General features: G+C 42.5%; 1 protein-coding gene across 1 annotated transcript; it reads right to left on the reverse strand.

Annotated features, from left to right (window-relative positions):
- Positions 1 to 1,105: 1,105 nt before the first annotated feature.
- On the reverse strand, positions 1,106 to 27,917 carry LOC120054007 (ubiquitin-conjugating enzyme E2 H-like). The gene is made up of 7 exons (XM_039001361.1): positions 27,653 to 27,917; positions 3,393 to 3,469; positions 3,168 to 3,242; positions 2,995 to 3,034; positions 2,776 to 2,828; positions 1,848 to 1,976; positions 1,106 to 1,763 (listed from the first exon to the last, which is right to left on the reverse strand). Exons 1-7 carry the CDS (start codon positions 27,703 to 27,705, stop codon positions 1,642 to 1,644), a joined length of 549 nt encoding a protein of 182 aa, XP_038857289.1. The 5' UTR covers positions 27,706 to 27,917; the 3' UTR covers positions 1,106 to 1,641.
- Positions 27,918 to 27,919: the final 2 nt, after the last annotated feature.

Below are 27,919 nucleotides of genomic sequence, written 5' to 3' on the forward strand. Positions count from 1 at the left end.
AGAGAAGTCCAAACAGGTGTGTTAGTGCTTGGATGGAATGAAGCCTGGCCATGCACTGGCCCTCAGTGTGGATACGACTGGACACCGCTGACATCTAGATAGAAACCCATCCATCACACATGAGGTGTTTTTTCTATATTTCTACAGCAAATAAGCTCAACAAAGCACTACACAACTTAACTTCTGGATCATGCCACAAGGTACAAAAGGATGCTTAGAGAATGAAACTTTCCTAAAACGGAGAGGAGGAGGGCTAACGGAGCATCTGGTGGACAACAGTGGGAGTTTGTTTAGTGACAGACAGCTCCTGGGTTGATAGGTGGGAGTTTGTTTAGTGACAGACAGCTCCTGGGTTGATAGGTGGGAGTTTGTTTAGTGACAGACAGCTCCTGGGTTGATAGTAGTTCATCTCTGTGGTTCTCTCATCCAGAGCAACAACAGCGTGTCATGCTGTGTGTGTTAGGGTTGTCACAGAGATGAGAAACTACTATGGCTCTAGTAGTCTGTTTCAATTCCACCTGGGTCAGTTGGGTCTAACAACATGAGGTTCTCTCTCTCTCTCTCTCACACACACACACACACACACACACACACACACACACACACACACACACACACACACACACACACACACACACACACACACACACACACACACACACACACACACACACACACACACACACACACACACACACACACACACACACACACACACACACACACATCCCCCCTCAGGTGTTAAGTGGTGTGGTAGGTTGTCTTTGGTTGGTGAGCTGGTGCTCCTGTCTACGGGGTGAAAGGCATGTTTACAGAACAGTTTCTATGACAACCAGGGTGTGGTGGGTTGATAGGCTTGCATACTGGCCTCTGGGGCAAGGCCTGAAAGATGGGTCAACAACAGCCATATTGGATAGGTGGATCTGGATGAAAACCACCAACTGATCCTCAGGAAGGAGTGATCCTGTTCCTGATGGTAGCTTCCAACCCCATCCAAAGGAAGGCAGAAAATTACTTTCAAAATTGTGTAATTCCTTATTGTGGTAATAACTCCAGAGAGAGGGGGCCATGCACTAGAGACAGAGAGCTTCTGGTAGAGCATGGGGAGGGGAAAAAAAGCTGTAACTGTTGAAACAGTGTTTCATTCACCAAATACAGAACAATTCTGAGAATTAAAAATATAAACTGTGGTGGGGGGGGGGGGGGGTACTGAGTAAACATTCCATCCCTGTCTCCGTCATGACAACGAAAGTCTGACAGTCTCGTCTTCCCATGATGCTCTGCTCTCGCCCCATCGTCGGTTCCATCATGGTTGGGTCAAAGGTTAATCAGAATATCACCCAGACCGCAGGAGGGCATCGAGGATCCTGGGAATGCTGCACTCCTTTCTGGGTAGGAGGGGGTAATAATGTGGGTGGGGTGGTGTTGGTAGAGGGCTATGAGTAAGTAATAAAGAATACCTAGACGAGGGGGAGACTGACATTTCACACCGCCACTTCTCATACATATAATCCATAAAAATCATTGTTTGTTTAGTAATAAAACAATTGCCTTGTTTAAATATGAATATAATAGTTTGCTTCTGCTCTTTAGGAAATGATAGTCCGTGTGGGTGAGGGGAGGGCGGTTGCCAGCCCTTCACTACAACTCCATGTCCTGAGCCTCATCCTCAGAGAAGTCAGACATGGAACTCTCAGATGAGGAGTCACCTCCCTCCTCCTGCTCCTTTAGAGCCTCCTCTGTCGCATACTTTTGGAGATACTCTGGAACAGAGAGAAGGAAAAGAGTCAGACAGTCGATCGTGTGTGTGTGTATGTATATACAGTATGTATATGTGTGTGCCTCACCTTTGATCTTGTGTTTGTAGTCCTCTGGCCGGTGCAGGTACATGGCGGCAGCGTCTCCGTTGAGAGGGTCGATGGGGTTGGGGTAGGCTAACAGCTGGGGCAGGAATGACTCAAAGATGTTGGTCAGGTCTGCAAGGGGAGGAGGGAGGACCAGTGTTTTACATTATGGGGGTTAAAGAGGTGCTAATGTGCAACCTTTGACTCAAGGCAAACACTCAATGAGCTGTACTAATTGCACAATTAGTAGAACCGTACAAGTTGGACTGCAAAAAAAACGCCACATCACAAGTATTTCATTTGGAGGTTAGTTGGCTTCACAGTTTTGCATTTCATATCCAGTCCTGTCATGACAAATGACTACTAAGTCTCTGTTCAGCGCTCACCATCAATACAACAGCCTATCTGCTACAAGCAGTGAATGGGCCAACAACTCAAACCAGAACGGGTGATCTGTTTCAGTCATGTTAAAACCGATCGACCCTGCCAAAAAATACATATTATAATGCCACGTCTGGTATGTCCCACTGACACAGTGTTCCTAATCGTTGAAACAAGAGTACAAATCACAGTAACAAGGTAAATTCCTTGTACGGTTAAATTGCTAGGTCAGTTTTCAATGATAGGAACTTCTGTATGGCAATCATGCTCAGCTATTCACAAGGCGAGCCATATAAAAGCCTTATAAACACTAAGTTGAGAGCTACTTAAGTTGAGACATTGTAGACCTGTTTTCCTATTCGGTCGCTCTTATGTCAGCTCCTCACAGCTGCTCCCAGCAGCCACCAGCCCAGACATGATCATAGAGAAAGGGTACAGTATGTACCCATGTCATGGAACAAACCATTCAGTGAGTTTCAAACATTTCCAAACTGAAGTGGTAGCATGTCCATTGTGTCCATTTTGAAATAAATTCTGAGCTGTTACTCACCATACAGGGCTGTCCACGTCTGGTTGATGACATCTAGACACACCGTCCCTGACCTGAAGGAGAGGGGAGATGAGAGAGCAGAAAATAAACAGAATTGTGAGCAGCATTTTGTGATATAACAAACATGATGTATAACTGATAAGATTGTCCAGGCCTATACGTCAACATACCGTACATTAGTTGCAAACTACTAAAACGATATCATCAAAATGAACTTACGCTTCATCAATGTTGGGATGAAAGATTTTATTAATGAATCCTGTGAGGAGAACAATAAAGTTAGTTTTCATAGAAAACCTGTGTTATTGTAATTTCCACAATGCTTTAACCAGTTATGTTATTAGTTTCTATTACATAGAGATTGTTGTGACAGATGCATTTTGATACTGTACCTATAGATGGAGACTTGAAGGGGTATTTGTCTGGTAGGTCTACTCGCACCTTCCATACACCTCCTTCATACGGTGCTAAAACACAACAACATTTGATTAGAAACACAAACACACACAGGGAGGAAGATTGCCTCCATATAGCCTACCATACAGATCTTTGCATAGACACAATGAGCCCAGTGAGAAGCCAGCGGAAGTCATTAGGCTGTTTATGAAAACACTTACTTCCTTGTGGGCCGTAGAACTTGACCACAAACTCATTGAGTCCGCTGAGGATGGTTACCTCATGCTTGCTCTCGATGCTGAGCACTTGTTAAGGAAAAGACACGACTGAACGTGACTAACGAGAAGGCTACAGTACAAACAACACACATTTTAAATGAAAGTAAACAAGCCAATTAAAATGAGCCACAATCAGAATCCAACTAGTTGGGTGAACTGGGCTCCGTTCCAAACAGTACTGATCAAAAGTAGTGCAATAAATAGTGCCATTTGGGACTCAGCCCTGGTCTGAGGTCAGTAGAACCAGTGTGTGTGTGAGAGAGAGAAATACTCTGGGCTAAGGTCAAACATAGGATCGATAACGCCAGCCGTGGTGTCTGATCAATAATGTAGTGATCAGACTCAGCCAACACACACAGCTCAGCTTACACACAAAACACAAAACACTTACCCTAACCAAAACTAACCACACAAATAACTAATACTTTACCTCACTCTCTTACAACAAACAATGTCATATTATAACCAGAAATAGCCTAACTTTACACAATAACCAGAACGAACCAACACCCTCAGGCTCTACCCAGAACTAACCAACTGCGAGTATCAGCTTCTCTTCTTGGGAGAATAGGAACCGAAACAATAGGGAAGCACCAGTGTCCCATCAACTAGTCTAGGCCTCTGGGAGACGATGCTCTGGCCTGATGAGGACCCCCACTGTGGAGCTACATGCTGGGCATCAGTCACCAGGGTCTATGGATGGAAACACCTTCCACATTCTGACACCTGTGCCATGTATTGTTTTGACCAATGAATTGAGACAGTTCATTTGGCCAGTGTTCAAGTTCACCTGGGTGAAAGAGATGAGGCTGAGGGAGGGAAAAGAATGGGAGAAGAAAATAAAGAGACTGAGACTCTTCAAACTTACTAAACGTTTCGTAAAAATACAGACGGCTACACTTATTACTCAAATGTAAACTTGCTTACTTGCTACTTCTCAACCCCTACTTCTGGGGGCAGTGCACAACATTCACCTGACAGTTGCCCCCCTTGAATCAGGGCAAACACAATTGTCTCATTGAGCAAAGACTCCTGTAGTATACATAGTAATAGCAGAGCTGAAATGTAGACATTTTCCTAATATTTGAGACTTGTTTTATTGAGTTTTTACCTGAAATTGCAGCAACAGCGTGTTACATTCTGAAATTGTCGCAGTAGCTGCCAGATGCACTGGCCCTCATTGTGGATACGACTGGACACCGCTGACATCTAGATAGAAACCCATCCATCACACATGAGGTGTCTTTTCTATATTTCTACAGCAAATAAGCTCAACAAAGCACTACACAACTTAACTTCTGGATCATGCCACAAGGTACAAAAGGATGCTTAGAGAATGAAACACTTTCCCTAAAACGGAGAGGAGGGCTAACGGAGCGTCTGGTGGACAACAGTGGGAGTTTGTTTAGTGACAGACAGCTCCTGGGTTGATAGGTGGGAGTTTGTTTAGTGACAGACAGCTCCTGGGTTGATAGGTGGGAGTTTGTTTAGTGACAGACAGCTCCTGGGTTGATAGGTGGGAGTTTGTTTAGTGACAGACAGCTCCTGTGTTGATAGTAGTTCATCTCTGTGGTTCTCTCATCCAGAGCAACAACAGTGTGTCATGCTGTGTGTGTTAGGGTTGTCACAGAGATGAGAAACTACTATGGCTCTAGTAGTCTGTTTCGTTTCCACCTGGGTCAGTTGGGTCTAACAACATGAAGTTCTCACACACACACACAGTTACATTCTGAAATTGTCGCATTAGCTGCCAGATGCACTGAGCCATGTAAAACTATGGAAGCCCATCCCCACCACCAAAAACATGTAAAACAGGATATGTTTTATAACATTGTTTGCTGATTTCAGATGTGGCACCACAGGTCCTGGAGTGTTTGAATTGTTTTCCTGGGGCCCAATTTTTCCTGATGGGGTAGCAGGGTAACCTAACCAACTCCCACCCTAGTTGTAGCGAATGACATAGTAATAAATCAGCTGTTAAAAAAAAAAAAAAAAAAGTTTTACAGTGGTGCAAAAAAGTATTTAGTCAGCCACCAATTGTGCAAGTTCTCCACTTAAAAAGATGAGAGAGGCCTGTAATTTTCATCATAGGTACACTTCAACTGACAGACAAAATGAGGGGGAAAAATCCAAATAATCACATTGTAAGATTTTTTATGAATTTATTTGCTAATTATGGTGGAAAATAAGTATTTGGTCAATAACAAAAGTTTATCTCAATACTTTGTTATATACCCTTTGTTGGCAATGACAGATGTCAAACGTTTTCTGTAAGTCTTCACAAGGTTTTCACACACTGTTGCTGGTATTTTGGCCCATTCCTCCATGCAGATCTCCTCTAGAGCAGTGATGTTTTGGGGCTGTTGCTGGTCAACACGGACTTTCAACTCCCTCCAAAGATTTTCTATGGGGTTGAGATCTGGAGACTGGCTAGGCCACTCCAGGACCTTGAAATGCTTCTTACGAAGCCACTCCTTCGTTGCCCGGGTGGTGTGTTTGGGATCATTGTCATGCTGAAAGACCCAGCCACGTTTCATCTTCAATGCCCTTGCTGATGGAAGGAGGTTTTCACTCAAAATCTCACGATACATGGCCCCATTCATTCTTTCCTTTACACGGATCAGTCGTCCTGGTCCCTTGGCAGAAAAACAGCCCCAAAGCATGATGTTTCCACCCCCATGCTTCACAGTAGGTATGGTGTTCTTTGGATGCAACTCAGCATTCTTTGTCCTCCAAACACGACGAGTTGAGTTTTTACCAAAAAGTTATATTTTGGTTTCATCTGACCATATGACATTCTCCGAATCTTCTTCTGGATCATCCAAATGCTCTCTAGCAAACTTCAGACGGGCCTGGACATGTACTGGCTTAAGCAGGGGGACACGTCTGGCACTGCAGGATTTGAGTCCCTGGCGGCGTAGTGTGTTACTGATGGTAGGCTTTGTTACTTTGGTCCCAGCTCTCTGCAGGTCATTCACTAGGTCCCCCCGCGTGATTCTGGGATTTTTGCTCACCGTTTTGCTCATCACTTGTGATCATTTTGACCCCACGGGGTGAGATCTTGCGTGGAGCCCCAGATCGAGGGAGATTATCAGTGGTCTTGTATGTCTTCCATTTCCTAATAATTGCTCCCACAGTTGATTTCTTCAAACCAAGCTGCTTACCTATTGCAGATTCAGTCTTCCCAGCCTGGTGCAGGTCTACAATTTTGTTTCTGGTGTCCTTTGACAGCTCTTTGGTCTTGGCCATAGTGGAGTTTGGAGTGTGACTGTTTGAGGTTGTGGACAGGTGTCTTGTATACTGATAACAAGTTCAAACAGGTGCCATTAATACAGGTAACAAGTGGAGGACAGAGGAGCCTCTTAAAGAAGAAGTTACAGGTCTGTGAGAGCCAGAAATCTTGCTTGTTTGTAGGTGACCAAATACTTATTTTCCACCATCATTTGCAAATAAATTCATAAAAAATCCTACAATGTGATTTTCTGGATTTTTTTTCTCATTTTGTCTGTCATAGTTGAAGTGTACCTATGATGAAAATTACAGGCCTCTCTCATCTTTTTAAGTGGGAGAACTTGCACAATTGGTGGCTGACTAAATACTTTTTTGCCCCACTGTATATGGGCTTTGATGGGACAAGATTATTTTTCTAAAATCAGGCCATATGATTATTTATTGATTTTTTCACCTGGAAAACTCCTACCCTAGGGAGGATGAAAACATTAAAACCCTTTACACAAAAACAGACAAATGTGATTGGACAAAAAAAGAAAGAAAAAAAGAACAGGGCTGAGCTCGCTATATTGCAAAGGCATTGCGCAGGCCTTTGCATCTGTAATTAAAAAGATACTCATACAGTATGTCATCACTATTGTGTTAATGTATTAATTCCAGTCAATCATTTTTTATATAAAGCTGTAGGTAGCCTAGCCACCCGAAGTGTGAATATACATCAAATTTGATCAAATTCAAATTCTCAGAACAAAAATAAATGTGCCTATTTTAGGCTATAAATTCATAGGTTAGGCTACAAAAACATGACATTATGTTTCCCCAGGCCCAGATGGGATCAGAGCGCATAGGCTTCTCTAGGCTACCTGCAGCTGTGGATGTTATCAGTAGGCTACAGTTGATCAGACTGAAGCACAGACTAATTGTGCATGTTGACAAATCAAGTGGCATTTTAGTAAAAATAAATAAATTGGGCTTACAAATAAAAAAGTTTGGTCGCAGTGAATTCCCTTATATGCACATTTTCAGTCGCATTTTGCTTTTACCACGTAATGATTTGCATGATATTGATAAAAATGAAGCCTGGTTTGTTGTAATGTTGTAAGGTAGGCCTGCTGTACTTTTACATGCAAGTGAAAGGGTTAATCTGTCATTTTTGATAGGCTGACGTGACTTGATGAAGCCATGCTGTTACAGCAACTCTGTGCTTTTGTCTTGAAGCTAAAATGTAATGAGTGTAGCCAACATATGAGAAGATAAACCCTTTAATTGACTGCACATACAGGCTTGTGAATTGTTGCATTATTCAATAGCGTAATATGGTTTGGTTGCATTATTTAATAATGTAATATGTTTTAGAAGAAAAGTTTGTCATTGTTGAATAGTTTGTGCTGGCTAGTGCCTACTGTGATATTTACGGTCAATTTGAGCTGCAGACCAAGAATCTTGTGTTGACAACGAAAGGCAAGGATGTAATGCGAATTAAAAAGTAGAATTCTTTTGCCACTCCGCTCCTCTCCTTCATATCTCGTAGTGGGAATAGGACCATAGAGATAGCTAGATAACATGATATGTTTAGAGATCTAACTCGCAACTCCAGTCCACATCAAGAAGATTTTACTTCAGGTTTTTATTTAATCTCATTAATTTCTGTATCACCCACCAAGGGCATAGGAGCCGTGGAGGACATGCCGCCCCCCCCCCCCCAATGTTAGAAGCACATTACTCACCGCACCAGGGAAAGTAATTGTTGTTGGCACCAACAAAGTAAGTTCAAATAAAGTGTATGAATGTAAATAAACTTTGATGTTAGAATGAACGTGAACAACTATAAGCTTTATCCTGGCTAGTAGCTAGTAAGCTTACATTTACAGTTTAGTCATTTTTAGCTGTGTCAGATTTGATCTAACTAGCTAACGCTGAATAATAAGATGACGCTGCAGTGAATAGCAGCTGTTTTACGGGCTCCAGACTAATTCTGCTATTTATTTATTTATTTTTTAACTTTTTTTGGGTAAATAATAGGGTTTCTCAAAATGCATACTACCGTGCTCCGAGGACGCAAATTGGAGCACAGAAGGGTTGGAGTATGAATCAAAATCAAAGTATGCCAAACTGAGCACGAGGGATTTTCTTGAATGCGTACTCCGTTTGTACATATTTTGAAGCATGCATAGATGCAAGCTTCAATGAAAAGTATGCACAGAAATATGATGCAACCACGTAAAAAATGTATTGAAAATCAATGGCGGACATTATTTGAGCTGAAGCGAGTGAAAATAAACTCAGACTTTGGAATTAAATGTTGCCCATTCAACATCTCATATGTTGCCTGCCTACAATATTTTATCTTGATACGTTAATAAATACATGCTGTGTTAATTTTGGCATGTTTACCTGCTTACAATACCCACTGTAGTGTGCATAGATCGCAAGCCATAGTAAATCAATAGGGCTAACTGGATAGCTACTACTGTTAGCTAGCCATATAGCCACAAATAATTATTAGCTAGCTAGCTACCCTGGAAGAATTGACATCTGCCATGTGTCATGACGCTGCCCTCTTTGGGTACAGCGAGCACCATCCCCCTCTCTCTGTCTCCTACACTCAGGCTGCTGCGACCTCAGATCATAAATTCAGGGCCACAGTATAGAGAGAGAGTGAGTTTCATAGAGAGAACAAATTAATTTCTTCCACCTCACAGAACTGGAGAACCGAACGACATTTATGTTCTGGAGAAGGTATAAAAGATCGGCGAAGAATCCAGCTACGAACTGGTCCGTTTGGTACAATTTTGTGAAACTCATGGGAGACAATACAGCCACATTACCATAACGCTGTTTATACAATAGCCTCAGTTATGAGGTTTACATCTAATTGTTGTATAAGATGAATGAGGATGATACTGTTTGTGAAATTGTGGATTGTGATTTTGGACTGTTTAATGAAGGAAACTCCAATTCCCTAAAAAGTTTCACTAAGTCATTGGCACGCCCCCAGGGGCACAGCCAGGACCTGGCGTCATGAGACAGCCTTTTCTGCTCTTCCGAATAAAATCCCCACCCGGGTTTTCTATCACCAGACCAGCTTACCTCGACAACGAGAGGGCCAAGGTTTGAGAGAAGACCGAGCTTACCTCAATTACGAGATGGCTAAAGGTTGCAGACCAGCTTACCACGAGAGGGCCAAGGTTTGAGTAGAGACCATAAACCTAAGGTTTGAGTAGATGGCTGAAACTTTTAACCATACCACGTGGTTCAACTCTTAGACTATCGATACCGACAGAATAAGAACAAGTCTTTTATATTAATTACTAGTCTGCAGCTAGAAATTCGGTATCATTGAACGCGAAGACCGACAACCGCCGAAACATCAATTCTATAACAACATGAATGAATGTCACTCTGAACTATCCATTCTAACCACGACAGAGAGAGAGATAGGGCGGACAAACTCTCCAACAGAAACAAACTTTTCAACAGAGATCCCGACGACACACTGAGTGTAAATATATATATTGATTGCAATTGTTCCCGAATGAGTGAGCGTTCATGTGCAAAGGATTAGCATTTCAATTGTTATAATTATCAACTTTGTAGTGTCTCATCTCAGTTGACCCCCACTTCCCTTTTTGTCCACCAAGCCGCGATACCGGTTTATCCCACTAGGGAAACTCCGTTATCATTTTCTTGTAACTATCTACTGTTTGTTTATGCATTTCTATGAATTACTTAATTAGTAAATAAATGATTTAAGACAAGTGATGTATGGATGACTCATAGTGAAGACTGGGTTCGTGCAGATAACCAACAATTTACGACGCTTGGAATGAGACTAACGTGAGGTAAATAATAATTCATTAATTCGAAGACTAATTGATCAGATATTAAAATATCTGAAAGTTATATTAGGAAAATTATAACTTTGTAATCTGAATATTTTCCTTGGTGCCCCGACTTCCTAGTTACAGTTACATGATTAATCAGTTTAATCGCGTAATAATAATTACAGAGAGTTATTTGATAAATAAGTATTCAGTTTTAATGATGCCAAAGACACGACACATGCATAACATTAGTCTTAGGTCATTTTTACCTGTTAAACTATCTGATTAGACAGATTATTACGATTCACATAGCTAGCTGATAGTTATGAAGTAAAATATTTGCTTTGTGTATATTTTGTTTCATCTCTATTGCCATTGTCCTAACTGGAAGGTTTAGTGAATGGGTAAGTCCATAGTATGTCAATAGGGCTAAATTGCTAGCTAGCTACCCACGGAAAATTGACATCAACCTTGCATAACATTAGTTTTAGGTCATTTTAGCCTGTTTAACAAGCTGGCTAGCTAGATTATTATTCACATGTAGCTAGCTGATAGTTACAAAGTAAAACGTTTGCTTTGTGTATATCTTGTTTCTTCTCCATTGTTGCCATTGTCCTGGCTAAAAGAAGGTTTAGTGAATGGGAGGTGCAGTGTGAGGTAATACAGTAGGGGAAGTGTGATTGCTTCTCAAATTAATTCTAGTCTACATATTGAGAAACACCCAATGTCTCCGCCATCATTTCCTATTCCTATGAACGAAAACAGCTTCTGGGCATCAGAACAGTGATCACTAACCTCAATTTGGACGAGCCTTTCTACTTCAACGAGTCGGCAGTTCTGGACGTTCTGCTTACTCCGGAATAGGGCCCTTATCACCGGGACTCGAAAGAGGAAAGGACGGCACAAGTGAGGCAAATAAGCCGGCATCCAGACGAGACTACGTTGGCGAACAAATAAACAGCCTCTACCCTCCGTTCTATTGGCAAACATACAATCACTAGAGAACAAACTGGACGAGCTCCACTCTATCCTATCAACAGGACTTGAAGAACCGTAATATTCTGTTTCTCAGAGTCATAACTGAACAAGGACACAGATAATACACATTTCTCTGGTTTTTCCATGCATCATCTAAACCGGACGGCAGCCTCGGGTAAGGTGAAGGGGGGAGGAGTGAGTCTCTTTATTAACAACAGCTGGGGCGCAATCTCTAATGTCAAGGAATTCTCAAGTTTTTGCTCACCTGAGTAAGAATACCTCATGATAAGCTGCAGACCATACTATCTACCAAGAAAGTCTTTCATCTATATTTTTCGTAGCGGTCTATTTACCACCACTCAACAAGCTGTATAGGACCACATGCAAACCACAGAATCCACATGCAGTTTCCTGTGGCCGGTGATTTTAATGCAGGGAAACTGAAATCCGTTTTACCAGCATGTCACCTGTGCAACTAGAGGGGACAAACCTCTTGATCACTTTAACTCCACACACAAACTCATACAAGGCTCTCCCTTGGCCTCCCTGACCATAACTAATCTGACCATTACTATATCCTCCTGATTCCTGCATACAAGCAAAAACTCCAAAAGGAAGTACCAGTGGCACGTTTAATATGGAAGTGGTCCGATGTGGATGCTAAGGTACAGGACTGTTGTTTCGCTAGCACAGATTAGAATATGTTCCGGGATTCATCCAATAACATTGAGGAGTTTACCACATCAGTCACCTGCTTCAATAATAATTGCATCGACGACGTCCCCACAGTGACCGTACTTAATTATCCCAACCAGAAGCCATGGATTACAGGCAAAATCCACACTGCGATAAAGGCTAAAGCTGCTGCTTTCAAGGACCGGGTTGCAAAATAAATGGGAGGAGATTTTCGATGTACCAATTCCATGGCACATGGTTTATGAACTGGTACAAAAAAACTACACTTGACTCAGAGTTTTTCAATTTAAATTATTACATAAAATTCTTGCCACCAACAGAATGCTAAATACAGTGGGGAGAACAAGTATTTGATACACTGCCGATTTTGCAGGTTTTCCTACTTACAAAGCATGTAGAGGTCTGTAATTTTTTATCATAGGTACACTTCAACTGTGAGAGACGGAATCTAAAAATAAATTAAAAAATCCAGAAAATCACATTGTATGATTTTTAAGTAATTAATTTGCATTTTATTGCATGACATAAGTATTTGATACATCAGAAAAACAGAACTTAATATTTGGTACAGAAACCTTTGTTTGCAATTACAGAGATCATACGTTTCCTGTAGTTCTTGACCAGGTTTGCACACACTGCAGCAGGGATTTTGGCCCACTCCTCCATACAGACCTTCTCCAGATCCTTCAGGTTTCGGGGCTGTCGCTGGGCAATACGGACTTTCAGCTCCCTCCAAAGATTTTCCATTGGGTTCAGGTCTGGAGACTGGCTAGGCCACTCCAGGACCTTGAGATGCTTCTTACGGAGCCACTCCTTAGTTGCCCTGGCTGTGTGTTTCGGGTCGTTGTCATGCTGGAAGACCCAGCCACGACCCATCTTCAATGCTCTTACTGAGGAAAGGAGGTTGTTGGCCAAGATCTCGCGATACATGGCCCCATCCATCCTCCCCTCAATACGGTGCAGTCGTCCTGTCCCCTTTGCAGAAAAGCATCCCCAAAGAATGATGTTTCCACCTCCATGCTTCACGGTTGGGATGGTGTTCTTGGGGTTGTACTCATCCTTCTTCTTCCTCCAAACACGGCGAGTGGAGTTTAGACCAAAAAGCTCTATTTTTGTCTCATCAGACCACACGACCTTCTCCCATTCCTCCTCTGGATCATCCAGATGGTCATTGGCAAACTTCAGACGGGCCTGGACATGCGCTGGCTTGAGCAGGGGGACCTGCGTGCGCTGCAGGATTTTAATCCATGACGGCGTAGTGTGTTACTAATGGTTCTCTTTGAGACTGTGGTCCCAGCTCTCTTCAGGTCATTGACCAGGTCCTGCCGTGTAGTTCTGGGCTGATCCCTCACCTTCCTCATGATCATTGATGCCCCACGAGTTGAGATCTTGCATGGAGCCCCAGACCGAGGGTGATTGACCGTCATCTTGAACTTCTTCCATTTTCTAATAATTGCGCCAACAGTTGTTGCCTTCTCACCAAGCTACTTGCCTATTGTCCTGTAGCCCATCCCAGCCTTGTGCAGGTCTACAATTTTATCCCTGATGTCCTTACACAGCTCTCTGGTCTTGGCCATTGTGGAGAGGTTGGAGTCTGTTTGATTGAGTGTGTGGACAGGTGTCTTTTATACAGGTAACGAGTTCAAACAGGTGCAGTTAATACAGGTAATGAGTGGAGAACAGGAGGGCTTCTTAAAGAGAAACTAACAGGAGAGCCGGAATTCTTACTGGTTGGTAGGTGATCAAATACTTATGTCATGCAATAAAATGCAAATTAATTACTTAAAAATCATACAATGTGACTTTCTGGATTTTTGTTTTAGATTCCGTCTCTCACAGTTGAAGTGTACCTATGATAAAAATTACAGACCTCTACATGCTTTGTTAGTAGGAAAACCTGCAAAATCGGCAGTGTATCAAATACTTGTTCTCCCCACTGTATATGGGGCATACCACAATCTCAGCTCTGTAGATTTTGTTGCGAAGAGACAGAATCAATAATAAATAGCCCACCCTACCTCATACCCATACTGTAATTTTGTTTTTGCTCTTTTGCACCCCAGTATCTCTACTTGCACATCATCATCTGCACATCTATCACTCTAGTGTTAATGCTAAATTGTAATTATTTCGGCACTATGGCCTATTTATTGCCTTACCTCCCTAATCCTACTACATTTGCACACACTGTATATAGATTTTTCTATTGTGTTATTGACTGTATGTTTGTTTATCCCATGTGTAACTCTGTGTTGTTTTTGTCAACTGCTTTGCTTTATCTTGGCCAGGTCACAGTTGTAAATGAGAACTTGTTTTCAACTGGCCTACCTGGTTAAATAAAGGTGGAAAAAAATAAAAACTGAGCTCAAGGCTAGAGCTGCCGCTTTCAAGGACCGGGATACTAATCCGGACGTTTATAAGCAATCCCGCTACAACCTCCGACGAGCCATCAAACAGGCAAAGCACCAGTACAGGACTAAGAGCGAATCCTACTACGCCGTCTCTGACCAGGGTTCGTACAAACAGTGGCAAGTCAAATTCAAGGACTTTCAAGTACTTTTTCAAACACTAATATTTATTTTCAAGGACTATCGATTTGTAATAGTTCATATTATGCAATTGTTTCTAGTCGCCACCAGATGCCAGTATATTGCCACAACCTCATGAAAAAAACAACTTAGTATTCAACACTACCTGACAAGTTCTACTCAATAATACATTGTTTTACTACATACATGAGTGGTAAGTCAGTACTGATGATGTTGTAATTTGAGTAGTGATGAGCAGAGTTTTTGTACATGCCTTCTGGTGAACACATTTCATATTAGCATTACTACACAATTCCAGCTTAATGACTGTTTTTAAAATCTGGCATTTAGGAATCTACTATTTAATAGCTACAAAAAAAGTGTCTTGCTTCCGACTGGCAGCTTAAGGGAGAAGGGCAGGTGGGCTGTGTGAGGAAAACAGCATGTGAACGGCCACCAGAACAGCAGGAGCATGGCTGCTGCTTGATAAAGCGGAATATCGTTTGCGCTCCTTGAGGCGATTGGCAAAAAAAAAAAAAAATCTGGGAGGTTGCTGCAGAGAAAAAAGTCACAATGTAGAACTGCCGCCAGCGCAGGATGCAGCGCTGTGTCTTTCCCCTTTCATGTGGCTCTTCAGGGCCGATTCACCCATGCTCACAATGTCAAAGTCTGACGCATTTTCTGCACCTTACACGGTGTGGGTTGGTTGGGTCCAGTGATGTAGTGGTAAAAGGTGGGTAAACTATACTGAACAAAAATATAGAACGCAATCATGTTTCATGAACTGAAGTAAAATATATATTTTTAATTAAATATGTACAAAAGGCAGGATTGAATCTACATTTTAGCTATTGATGTGACGTTTGGCAGCACCTAATCAGTCAGTTCTATACCTGCCTGGCTGAGTGGCAGTGTGGGTGGAATAAGCGAGCTTGCCTGGAAACCACAGTGCGAAACACGTAAGGAAATAAAACTCTGTTGTCTGCCTAGAAATTAAATTTGCAAGACCAATACGTTTTCATAAACATATTTGATCATTATCTGTTCTCCTCTCATTTTAATTCAAGTATTTTTATTGTACCAACTTGAGAAAATGTCTGATTTTCAAGGTATACCAGTACTTTAATTTTAGAGTGCCAAATTCAAGTACTTTAAGCACCTTGTGCGAACCCCGTCTGACACTTGTCAGATGTGGCAGGGTTTGCAAACTCTCACGGATTACAAAAGGGAAACCCAGCCGCAAGCTGCCCAGTGACGCAAGCCTACCAGATGAGCTAAATGCATCGAAGCGAGCATAGAATGCAAGCAACACTGATCCGTGCATGAGCGCACCAACTTTTCCAGACGTAGTCGATGCGACTAAGACCATTAAACAGGTTAACTTTCACAAGGCAGCGGGGCATTACCAGGACGGGTACTAAGAGCAAGCGCTGACCAGCTGGCAAGTGTCTTCACTAACATTTGCCCTGACCCAGTCTGTAACATGTTTCAAGCAGACCACTATAGTCCATGAGCCCAAGAACGCCAAGGTAACCTGTCTAAATGACACGGGGGGCCATCAGGAGTGCATGCTTAGTCCCCTGTACTTCCTGTTCACCCACAACTCCGTGGCCGCACACAACTCCAACACGATCATTAAGTTTTCTGATGACACGACAGTGATAGGCCTGATCACCAATGAAGATGAGACATAGGGAGGAGGTCAGTGACAAAAACCTTTCCTTCCATGTCAGCAAGACAAAGGAGCTGATCGTGGACTACAGGAAAAGGAGGGCCGAGCACCACCCCATCCACATCGACAGAGCTGTAGTGGAGCGGGTCGAGAGCTTCAAGATCCTTGGTGTCCACATCACTAAGGAATTAACATGGTCCTCGCACACCAACACAGTTGTGAAGAAGGCAATACAACTTCTGTTCCCCCTCAAGATGCTGAAAAGATTTGGCACGGGCCCTCAGAACCTCAAGAAGTTTTATAGCTGTAACATAGACCGTCTTGACTGGCTGCATCAAATCAAAATGTATTAGTCACATGCGCCGAATACAACAGGTGTAGTAGACCTTACAGTTAAATGCTTACTTACGAGCCCTTAACCAACAATGCAGTTAAAAAAAAATACAGATAACAATAAGAAATAAAAGTAACAAGTAATTAAAGAGCAGCAGTAAAATAACAATAGCGAGACTATATACAGGGGGGTACCGGTACAGAGTCAATGTGCAGGGGGCACCGGTTAGTTGAGGTAATGTGTACATGTAGGTAGTTATTAAAGTGACTATGCATAGATAACAACAGAGAGTAGCAGCTGTGTAAAAGGGGGGGGGGGGGACAATGCAAATAGTCTGGGTAGCCATTTGATTAGGTGTTCAGGAGTCTTATGGCTTGGGGGTAGAAGCTATTTAGAAACCTCATAGACCTAGACTTGGCGCTCCGGTACCGCTTGCCGTGCGGTAGCAGAGAGAACAGTCTATGACTAGGGTGGCTGGAGTCTTTGACAATTTTTAGGGCCTTTCTCTGACACAGTCTGGTATAGAGGTCCTGGATGGCAGGAAGCTTCACCACTTGGTATGGCAATGCGTCAGGCTGAGCTCCCTGCCATCCAGGACCTCTATAGCAGGCTGTGTCAGAGGAAGGCCATAAAAACATTTTAAAGACTCCAGCCACCCAAGTCATAGACGGTTCTCTCTGCTACCACACAGTAAGCGGTATCAAAGTCTGGAACCAACAGGACCCTGAACAGCTTCTACCCCCAAGCCATAAGGCTGCTAAAAATTTAACCAAATAGCTACCCGGACTATCAGCATCAACCACCTTTTGGCATTAACTCTTTTGACTCATCACCAGGGTTGGGTAGGTAACTTTCTAAATGTTATCCGTTAAAGTTACTAGTTACCTGTCCAAAATTGTAATCAGTAATGTAACTTTTGAATTAACCAAACTCATTAACGTAATCTGATTACATTCGGTTAGACTTTTAGATTAGAAGAACAAAATGTATGTTACCAATTTAACAACATCTATTGCAGGATAAATCAATGTTACAGTTTACATAGCTGGCCATATATGAATGTAAAATGTCACTTTATGGGTTGGTTATGTAGGCTTCTTGTAACCCACCGCTTTCTACTACATACAATAATACGATTAATTTATATCTTTACATTAATAAAGGTACAACTACAGCTTTCCCCTTCAAATCAAATCAAATTTTATTGGTCACATACACATGTTTAGCAGATGTTATTGCGGGTGTAGCGAATTGCTTGTGTTTCTAGCTCCAGCAGTGCAGAAATATCTAACAATTCACAACAATACACACAAACCTAAGTAAAAGAATGGAATTATGTAATATATAAATATTAGGATGAGAAATGTCAGAGTACCATAGACTAAAATACAGTAGTCTTTAAGTCTATCAAAAGTGTGCAAGTTTGAGCATGTGTCCATTAGGCCTATAGATTATAAAAAAATGTATCAGCATGAATTAGATTGAGCAATAAAAAAATATTTTCTCTGTGCATTGTTAGGGAAGGGCTCGAAATTAAGCATTTCACTGTTAGTCAACTCCTGTTGTTTACGAAGCATGTGACAAATACTATTTGGTTTGGATAGTTCTGGCTGTGTGATAAACTGATAGTGAAAGTTTTGAAGCCAAGAATACTTGCTAGCTACATAATTACTTATGCAATTACTATCTTAGTCTCCATCATAGGGTCATGGCAGGATAGTGACAGCCATGAACCGACAGACAGGCAGATAGTGAGAAGTACCTCTTCAAGCTCATAGAGTTCAGAGACGGATGATTAGTCATAGTGTCAATCAATCTGATCTCTGATGAATCATTTCATCAGCATGCTCTAGCATCTTAAGTCTAGAGGGTGTATTGCATGTGTTAGCTTCATGCAGGAGAGTGGCAGCCATTATTTTATTTTGTGTTGAGTGGAGACTGAATAATTTCTGTTTCATGCCTAACTTCTTTCAAATTAAAACAGTTTGTTGCTGGTTATTATTACAGTATGACAACTATTATAAGTTGGAAATATTACATTAAGTTTCAAACCATACAGTATGTAGAGCACCAGTAGGGTAAACCCAACTAAATATAGGTTTAGACATTAAACCATACAGTATGTAGAGCACCAGTAGGGTAAACCCAACTAAATATAGGTTTAGACATTAAACCATATAGTATGTAGGGCACCAGTAGGGTAAACCCAACTAAATATAGGTTTAGACATTTCTAACATATACTGCCCTAATGTTTGTAAGGAAAGTGGAGAGCAAATGAAAGAATAATATCTCATGTGAAGTTGACTTTCCTTACAATTTTGTTTAAAAAGACATACAAATATTTGATAAAATGTGTGAAAAGTCTGGAGTGGGCTTAATGGGTACCAAGTGTACCCTTTAAAGGCCCCTGGGTGTTCCAAATAAGTCCACCTCCTAAATAATACATTTTAATTAATTTCCAAACTTCTAAACTGACATTTCTTATGTAATATTTGATCATATTATCTCCCCAAAAGTTAAAATAAACTGATCATTGCTATTCATCACAGATGTAGCACTCATAACAGCGGGGTGTCTAATCGTATCCAGAGAAATGTGGACTTTGGCTATTGTTCTTGCCAACTTGCCGACTGATGAAACTTGATATGTATTTATACATTTTATATTCTTGTCGATTGTGAATTTAGCATTATATGAATCATTTTTTCCTCCCACCTGACTCTACTAAATCAACTAATCATCGACTTCAATCAAGAAATGATTAGTTGAATCAGGTGTTAATGCTTGGTTAGAACACAACCCTGCACCCACACTGGCCCTCTGTGGATAAGAAGCATGCACAGCCATGCCCTAACGCAAACAACTTTCAATAAATTCTCTGAAAGCTGATTTGCATTTGCTGTTCTGCTATTCTTGTTAATTAGTCCAACTTGTCTTCCTAAAGCCTATCTGAAGACAGCTTCAAATCTCCCCCTCTACTGTGTGTTAAAAAGGTACAGGTGGTGGACCTAAACAATGGCTGAACCTGGATGAATGAAAGACAACAATGCCCTCACCTGAAAGTGCATGATTAGTCACCCAATTGTCATCTTTTCCATTATTTGTTTGCATTTTTGGCCACCCCTTGTAGGTTTTCTATCCCTGATGTCCCTCAACCCTGATCTTATTCTTCTCTTTTTGCATCAACGACTACCTGTCCACTCAAAACATCTTGGAGATTGTTTAATTAAATATATCCACATTAACAGTCACACTGGTATTCAGTACAGTATGAATGGACATGGCCCTAAGACTGATTGGACTGTACCAGAGTAAGTACACCTCTGCAAGGCCCCCCTTACAAATGGGCAACTTTACAAGGCTAATTCCGGATTTGTCAATATCCTTTACTCAAGTCACTAGAAATTAGCATTTAAAACCTGTTTTTCAACAAAAAATCTGGGGGCATGCTCCCGGACCCCGGTAGCAAAAACTGCCCCCCCCAATGTCAGAGTCGCTCCTATGCAGCTGTCAGCCATGTATTTATTGGTTTATCTATCTATTATCTTCAGTCTGTCTTGGTTTCCAGCTAGGCTTAAGTCCCAACATCAAGAGAATGTGTTTTTTATTGGGTTTAGGAACAACTGAACAGGAGCAGGATTGAAGAACACTGGCCTAGACTAAAGGATGGGAGCAGGGCAGGCAGCAGTGACTGTGACCTACAACAGACAGGACCTATAAATAAGGCTGGCTACAATGCCTTGTGGAATGGTGCATCTCTGTCTTGTCTTTCCCCAGGGGGTTGCCTTGAGAGATCTAGGCCCCAGGCCTGTTGCGTACACACACACAGACAATACCAAACACTGAAAGAGTCAGTAGGTACAAAGGGAAGGGACTAGGGCCTGAAATGGAACCAGGCCCCAGTGTTCCAGAGGTCAACATGACAAACAGTCAGCGTTCTACATTGAGCATGCTCTACATTCACCTGTTCCTCTGCTGCCTGGAGTAAACACCAGACATGCCCTCACACTGAGTGGCTGATATACACTACATGACCAAAAGTATGTGGACACTTGCTCGTCAAACATCTCATTACATATTCATGGGCATTAATGTGGAGTTGGTCCCCCCTTTTGCTGCTATAACACCCTCCACTCTTCTGGGAATGCTTTCCACTAGATGTTGGAACATTGCTGCGGGGACTTGCTTCCATTCAGCCACAAAAGCATTAGTGAGGTCAGGCACTGATGTCGGGAGATTAGGCCTGGCTCGCAGTCGGCGTTCCAATTCATCCCAAAGGTGTTCGATGGGGTTCTGTGGAGGCCAGTCAAGTTCTTCCACACCGATCTCAACAAAACATTTCTGTATGGACCTTGCTTTGTGCACAGGGCATTGTTATGCTGAAACAGGAAAAGGCCTTCCCCAAACTGTTGCCACAAAGTTGGAAGCACAGAATCATCTAGAATATCGTTGTATGCTGTAGTGTTAAGATTTGCCTTCACTGGAACGAAGGGGCTTAGCCAGAACGATGAAAAACATGCCCAGACTATTATTCCTCCTCCACCAAACTTTACAGTTGGCACTATGAATTCGAGCAGGTAGCATTCTTCTGGCATCCACCAAACCCAGATTTGTCCATCGGACTGCCAGATGGTGAAGCGTGATTCATCACTCCAGAGAACGAGTTTCCACTGCTTCAGAGTCCAAAGACAGTGAGCTTTACACCACTCCAGCCAACGCTTGGTACTGTGCATAGTGACCGTAAGCTTGAGTGCGGCTGCTCGACCATGGAAAACACATTTCATGAAGCTCCCGACGAACAATTATTGTGCTGACGTTGCTTCCAGAGGCAGTTTGGAACTTGGTAGTGAGTGTTGCAACCGAGGACAGTCCATTTCTACGCGTTACAACACTCGGCGGTCCCATTCTGTGAGCACTAAGCAACTGAGCCGTTGTTGCTCCTACATGTTTCCACTTCACAATAACAGCACTTACAGTTGACCGGGGCAGCTCTAGCATGGCAGAAATTTGACGAATTGACTTGTTGGAAAGGTGGCATCCTATGACGGTATCACGTTGAAAGTCACTGAGCTCTTCAGTAAGGCCATTCTACTGCCAATGCTTGTCTATGGAGATTGCATGGCTGTGTGCTCAATTTGATACACTTGTCAGCAATAGGTGTGGCTGAAATAGCCAAATCCAGTCATTTGAAGGGGTGTCCACATACACTATATACACAAAAGTATCATGCACATCCCACATTTCTCCACTGGTACTGGGCTAAAAACACTGGATTTACAGTGTACAGGTTTTTCTACCAGGCTTTACAATGTTCTCTTATCAGATAAGAGAGCAGAGGCTTCACATACTAACATACAAGATCCAGTGCCAGAGACAACAGACTATGCTGATTTGGCAGGCACAAAGAAAGGAAAGATTTACCACAATACCCAAACCCCCACCTAAACTTCAGGAACACCCACACGTGTATAAACCCACAAGTACATACGTGCATGCGCGCACACACACAAACACAAAACATGCTAAGACAAAAAACAAACATCTCAAGATGACACACAATCATGAGAGTATCTCTCCCTCTCCAACACATTCATGTTCCTCACAGCGATGGCAGCTGCACGTTAGATCAGCCAGTCTCCTGCATCTACAGACAACCCCCCCCCCCCCCCCCCCCCCCAGACAGACCTCTGGCACACGCAATAGGCCACTGCTCATTTGATGTTTAGCCTACTGTACTGTTCATTATTTATCCAGTGGATGAATGTTATGCCATTTATATTAATGTCTTGAGAGAACTGCCCAGGAAGGCAGCTAATTACTCATGATATCCATGCATTGATTTCAAACCGGACAGTATGTATATGCAATGAAGAACTAGCCTGAAAAAGAGAAGGTGGTTAGGGGGAGGGGAGAAGGAGGACGTAATAGCTTTACTAAAGACCTCAAGGCCAGAGGGGAAATCTCATTGTGCATGTTTTCCCAGGTGTATTTAGAAAGTAGTCATCCTGACCTATAGAGTGAGTAGACATCAGAAAACACACACACCGTCATGAGAGATTACGTTACTAGATATTTTTAAACCCTACAGTGCTATCATCCAAAAGACAACAACCGTTTGCAACAACAAAATCAAATGTTTTCTCCAAAAACTTGACATGCACACTGAATCACCTCCAATGGATTGATTTCATAATGGCAGGTGGGCCTCAGCTTATGGCCTGATAGAATGTACTAACAAGTCAGTAGCTAGGCCTGTCTATTCCCAGCCCCCCATCCGCTCCCTGTGCAAGCAGGGTTTAGTGTAGGTCAGTGCTATCCGAGGTCCTTCGGACGCCCATACCCTAAACCTATACCTTAACCATTGTCCCTGTTCCCAAGAATGGAAAGGTAACTGAACTAAATGACTATCGCCACGTAGCACTCACTTCTGTCATCATGAAGTGCTTTGAGAGACTAGTCAAGGATCATATCACCTCCACCTTACCTGTCACCCTAGACCCACTCCAATTTGCTTACCGCCCCAATATGTCCACAGACGATGCAATCACCATCACACTGCCCTATCCCATCTGGACAAGAGGAATACCTATGTAAGAATGCTGTTCATTGACTATAGCTCAGCATTCAACACCATAGTACCCTCCAAGCTCATCATTAAGCTCGAGGCCCTGGGTCTGAACCTTGCCCTATGCAATTGGGTCCTGGACTTCCTGACGTGCCGCCCCCAGCTGGTGAAGGTAGGAAACAACACCTCCACTTCGCTGATCCTCAACACTGGGGCCCCACAAGGGTGTGTGCTCAGCCCCCTCCTGTACTCCCTGTTCACCCATGACTGCGTGGCCATGCACGCCTGGCCATGCACACCTCCAAATTATCAAGTTTGCAGACGACACAACAATAGTAGGCTTGATTACCAACAACGATGAGACCGCCTACAGGGAGGAGGTGAGGGCTCTGGGAGTGTGGTGTCAGGAAAATAACCTCTCACTCAACGTCAACAAAACAAAGGAGATGATTGTGGACTTCAGGAAACAGCAGAGGGAGCAACCCCAGATCCACATCGACGGGACACCAGTGGAGAAGGTGGAAATTTCCTCGGCATACATGTCACAGTCAAACTGAAATGCTCCACCCACACAGTGTGGTGAAACCCTCCCAAACTTTTATAGATGCACATTTGAAAACATCCTGTCGGGCTGTATCACCGCCTGGTACGGAAACTGCACCGCCCACAACCGCAGGGCTCTCCAGAGGGTAGTGCGGTCTGCACAACGCATCACCGGGGACAGACTTCCTGCCCTCCAGGACACCTACAGCACCCGATGTCACAGGAAGGCCAAAAATATCATCAAGGACAACAACCACCCAAGCCACTGCCTGTTCACCCCACTATCATCCAGAAGGCGAGGTCAGTCGTGGGCAAAAGTTTTGAGAATGACAAATATTAATTTTCATTAAGTTTGCTGCTTCAGTGTCTTTAGACATTTTTGTCAGATGTTACTATGGAATACTGAAGTATAATTACAAGCATTTCATAAGCGCCAAAGGCTTTAATTGACAATTACATGACCTCTGCAATCCGCCCTGGCATGCTGTCAATTAACTTCTGGGCCACATCCTGACTGATGGCAGCCAATTCTTACATAATCAATGCTTGGAGTTTGTGGGTTTTTGTTTGTCCACCCGCCTCTTGAGGATTGACCACAAGTTCTCAATGGGATTAAGGTTTGGGGAGTTTCCTGGCCATGGACCCAAAATATCAAATGTTTTGTTCCCCGAGCCACTTAGTTATCACTTTTGCCTTATGGCAAGGTGCTCCATCATGCTGGAAAAGGCATTGTTCGTCACCAAAATGTTCCTGGATGGTTGGGAGAAGTTGCTCTCTGAGGATATGTTGGTACCATTCTTTATTCATGGCTGTGTTCTTAGGCAAAATTGTGAGGGAGCCCACTCCCTTGGCTGAGAAGCAACCCCACACATGAATGGTCTCAGGATGCTTTACTGTTGGCATGACACAGGACTGATAGTAGCGCTCACCTTGTCTTCTCCGGACAAGCTTTTTTCCAGATGCCCCAAACAATCGGAAAGGGGATTCATCAGAGAAAATGACTTTACCCCAGTCCTCAGCAGTCCAATCCCTGTACCTTTTGCAAAATATCAGTCTGTCCCTGATGTTTTTCCTGGAGAGAAGTGGCTTCTTTGCTGCCCTTCTTGACACCAGGCCATCCTCCAAAAGTCTAAGCCTCACTGTGCGTGCAGATGCACTCACACCTGCCTGCTGCCATTCCTGAGCAAGCTCTGTACTGGTGGTGCCCCGATCCTGCAGCTGAATCAACTTTTAGAGACGGTCCTGGCGCTTGCTGGACTTTCTTGGGCGCCCTGAAGCCTTCTTCACAACAATTGAACCGCTCTCCTTGAAGTTCTTGATGATACGATAAATGGTTGATTTAGGTGCAATCTTACTGGCAGCAATATCCTTGCCTGTGAAGCCCTTTTTGTGCAAAGCAATGATGACGGCACATGTTTCCTTCCAGGTAACCATGGTTGACAGAGGAAGAACAATGATTCCAAGCACCACCCTCCTTTTGAAGCTTCCAGTCTGTTATTCGAACTCAATCAGCATGACAGAGTGATCTCCAGCCTTGTCCTCGTCAACACTCACACCTGTGTTAACGAGAGAATCACTGACATGATGTCAGCTGGTCCTTTTGTGGCAGGGCTGAAATGCAGTGGACATGTTTTCTGGGGGATTCAGTTCATTTGCATGGCAAAGAGGGACTTTGCAATTCATCTGATCACTCTTCATAATATTCTGGAGTATATGCAAATTGCCATCATACAAACTGAGGCAGCAGACTTTGTGAAAATTAATATTTGTGTCATCTCAAAACTTTTGGCCACGACTGTACAGGTGCATCAAAGCTGGGACCGAGAGACTGAAAAACAGCTTCTATCTCAAGGCCAACAGACTGTTAAATAGCCATTACCAGCACAGAGAGGCTGCAGCCTACATACACAGACTTGAAATCATTGGCCACTTTACTAAATGGAACACTAGTCACTTTAAAAAATGTTTACAAATCTTGCATTACTCATCTCACCACTTCTTCACCACACGGTACCCCATGTATATAGCCCTGCTATTGTTATTTACTGCTGCTCTTTAATTATTTGTTATTCTTATCTCTTACTTTAAAAAAAAAAAATTTAGGTATTTTCTTAAAGCTGCATTGTTGGTTAAGGGCTTGTAAGTAAGCATTTCACTGTAAGGTCTACACCTGTTGTATTCGGCACATGTGACAAATACATTTGATGTATATACTGTATTCTATACTATCTACTGTATCTCAATCTATGACATTGCTCATCCATATATTTATTTATTCTTAATTCCATTCCTTTACTTAGACTTGTGTGTATTAGGTATTTGTTGTGGAATTGTTAGATATTGCTGCTCTGTCTGAACAAGAAGCACAAGTATCTGCTAAAAACGTGTAGTGACAAATCTAATTTTATTTGAACCATTTTAATTGTCAACGTCAATGGAAGGAGGAGGGGGGGGGGGGGCAAGGAGCCCCGATAGCACCACCCATTTGTTGTCACTCGAGCAGCTGTTTATCTAGTCCCGCCCCCTACCAGTTTCCGGATAGTAACAGGCTGACCAATCAAGGCGCTAGCTGTCGCTGCAGGAGCACAAAAACAAAACAATTCAACTCACGCTGTCTAAACCTAACCTTTCAGGCAAATTTCAAAAACTAAGCGCTAGATTTAAAAAAAAATGTCCATCTACCTTCTGATAATTTGGTAAAATGGGCTACAATTTGGGGCAGCAGGTAACCTAGTGGTTAGAGCGTTGAGCCAGTAACCGAAAGGTTGTTATATCGAATCCCCGAGCTGACCAGGTAAAAATCTGTCGTTCTGCCCCGGAACAAGGCCGTCATTATAAATAAGAATTTGTTAAATAAAAAAAATACAATAAACGTTAAGAACTAGCATCAATTATAACTTTGATAAAATTCGGAATTCAACTTGCATCATAGTTAGCGTTGGGGAAATGCAAAACATTATCCACTAAGTTACAACATTTACTACTTTAGGATGGGAATACATTTAACACAAACATTTTACCATTATTATAGTACATCATTTCCACATGACTCAAGGGTGGAAAATCAAGCTGGTTAAAAACAAAAATACTGGCAAACTTGACAAGGCAGGGGACATGTAAACGATTTGTAAACAAGAGAGCGATGCAATATTACTGATTGTTAATCATGCAGCTAACGTTATAACAGCAGGACTGTCAGCATGAATGACTTCACAAGGTCGATATATAATAGCAAGCGAAATAGCTTAGATAGGAAAGAAAGGCCAGTAAAAGGACGGACGACCGATTGCACGCAGAAAATGGTGCCTACAAGGCCATCGTCATTGTTTAGTTTTTCTAGTCATCGTCGTTCAAGAGATACAGCTAGCTAGCTATGTGTTGCATAAAATAAATCAGGGTTTGTGGAAAACAACCAAGGGTTGATGAGAGCATCACTAACATTAAGCAAGCTAATTAGCTTGATAAATGATAACTACAGGTATTGGACGACATTTGGGAAGTTTTCTGATCTGAGCAAACACAACTATATAGCAGATATTATTGAGGGTGAAATATTTAGCCTAGATCTGACCCAGCTATGGCTAACTGAAACGAATCGTGTGATGCCTGATCAAAACTAAATGTTTCCTACTTTTGTTGTCAGAAAACCCAACAACAGCCGTTATTGTTCGCTTACACAACATACTGTATTATCTAGTTATTTGTTGTCATCAGTAACCAATACATGTAATTACAATAGTTGTAGATAGTTGTCACTACAATTTATGATTAGCTAAAGACGACAAAGATTGTTTTGCCTGTCTCTGTTGTTTTTGCTCAGAAAAGGATACAGTTTCACCACGTCGGTATCCATTCGCCTCTTGCCTGGACTTGGCGAAGACATTTTTGTAACGTTATTCCTTGGCTAGCTCGATACTTTACTTCGATGAGGCAAGCTATTCTAACTATATCTTCTGCCTTTTCAGTTTGTCCATCGAACGAAATATTTCAACATTCTTCGCTTTCGCTCAACAACACTAGCAAATGTCTGCAGGGCTGCGTTCAGTAACTACGCTTTTACGTTCTGGAACGTTCAATTGAACGGAAACAGTACTGTA

This window comes from Salvelinus namaycush, chromosome 9 (assembly GCF_016432855.1).
Source record: "Salvelinus namaycush isolate Seneca chromosome 9, SaNama_1.0, whole genome shotgun sequence".
Taxonomy (NCBI): Eukaryota; Metazoa; Chordata; class Actinopteri; order Salmoniformes; family Salmonidae; genus Salvelinus; species Salvelinus namaycush.

What these genes read in the sequence shown, in the direction of transcription:
- LOC120054007 (XM_039001361.1), bottom strand. Translation starts at nt 27,705, where the DNA reads ATGTCTTCGCCAAGTCCAGGCAAGAGGCGAATGGATACCGACGTGGTG. An exon ending in GATACCGACGTGGTGAAACT is followed by an intron (nt 3,470 to 27,652) that starts GTATCCTTTTCT and finishes ACAAGTGCTCAG; the next exon opens with CATCGAGAGCAAGCATGAGG. An exon ending in CTTCAAGTCTCCATCTATAG is followed by an intron (nt 3,035 to 3,167) that starts GTACAGTATCAA and finishes TTCTCCTCACAG; the next exon opens with GATTCATTAATAAAATCTTT.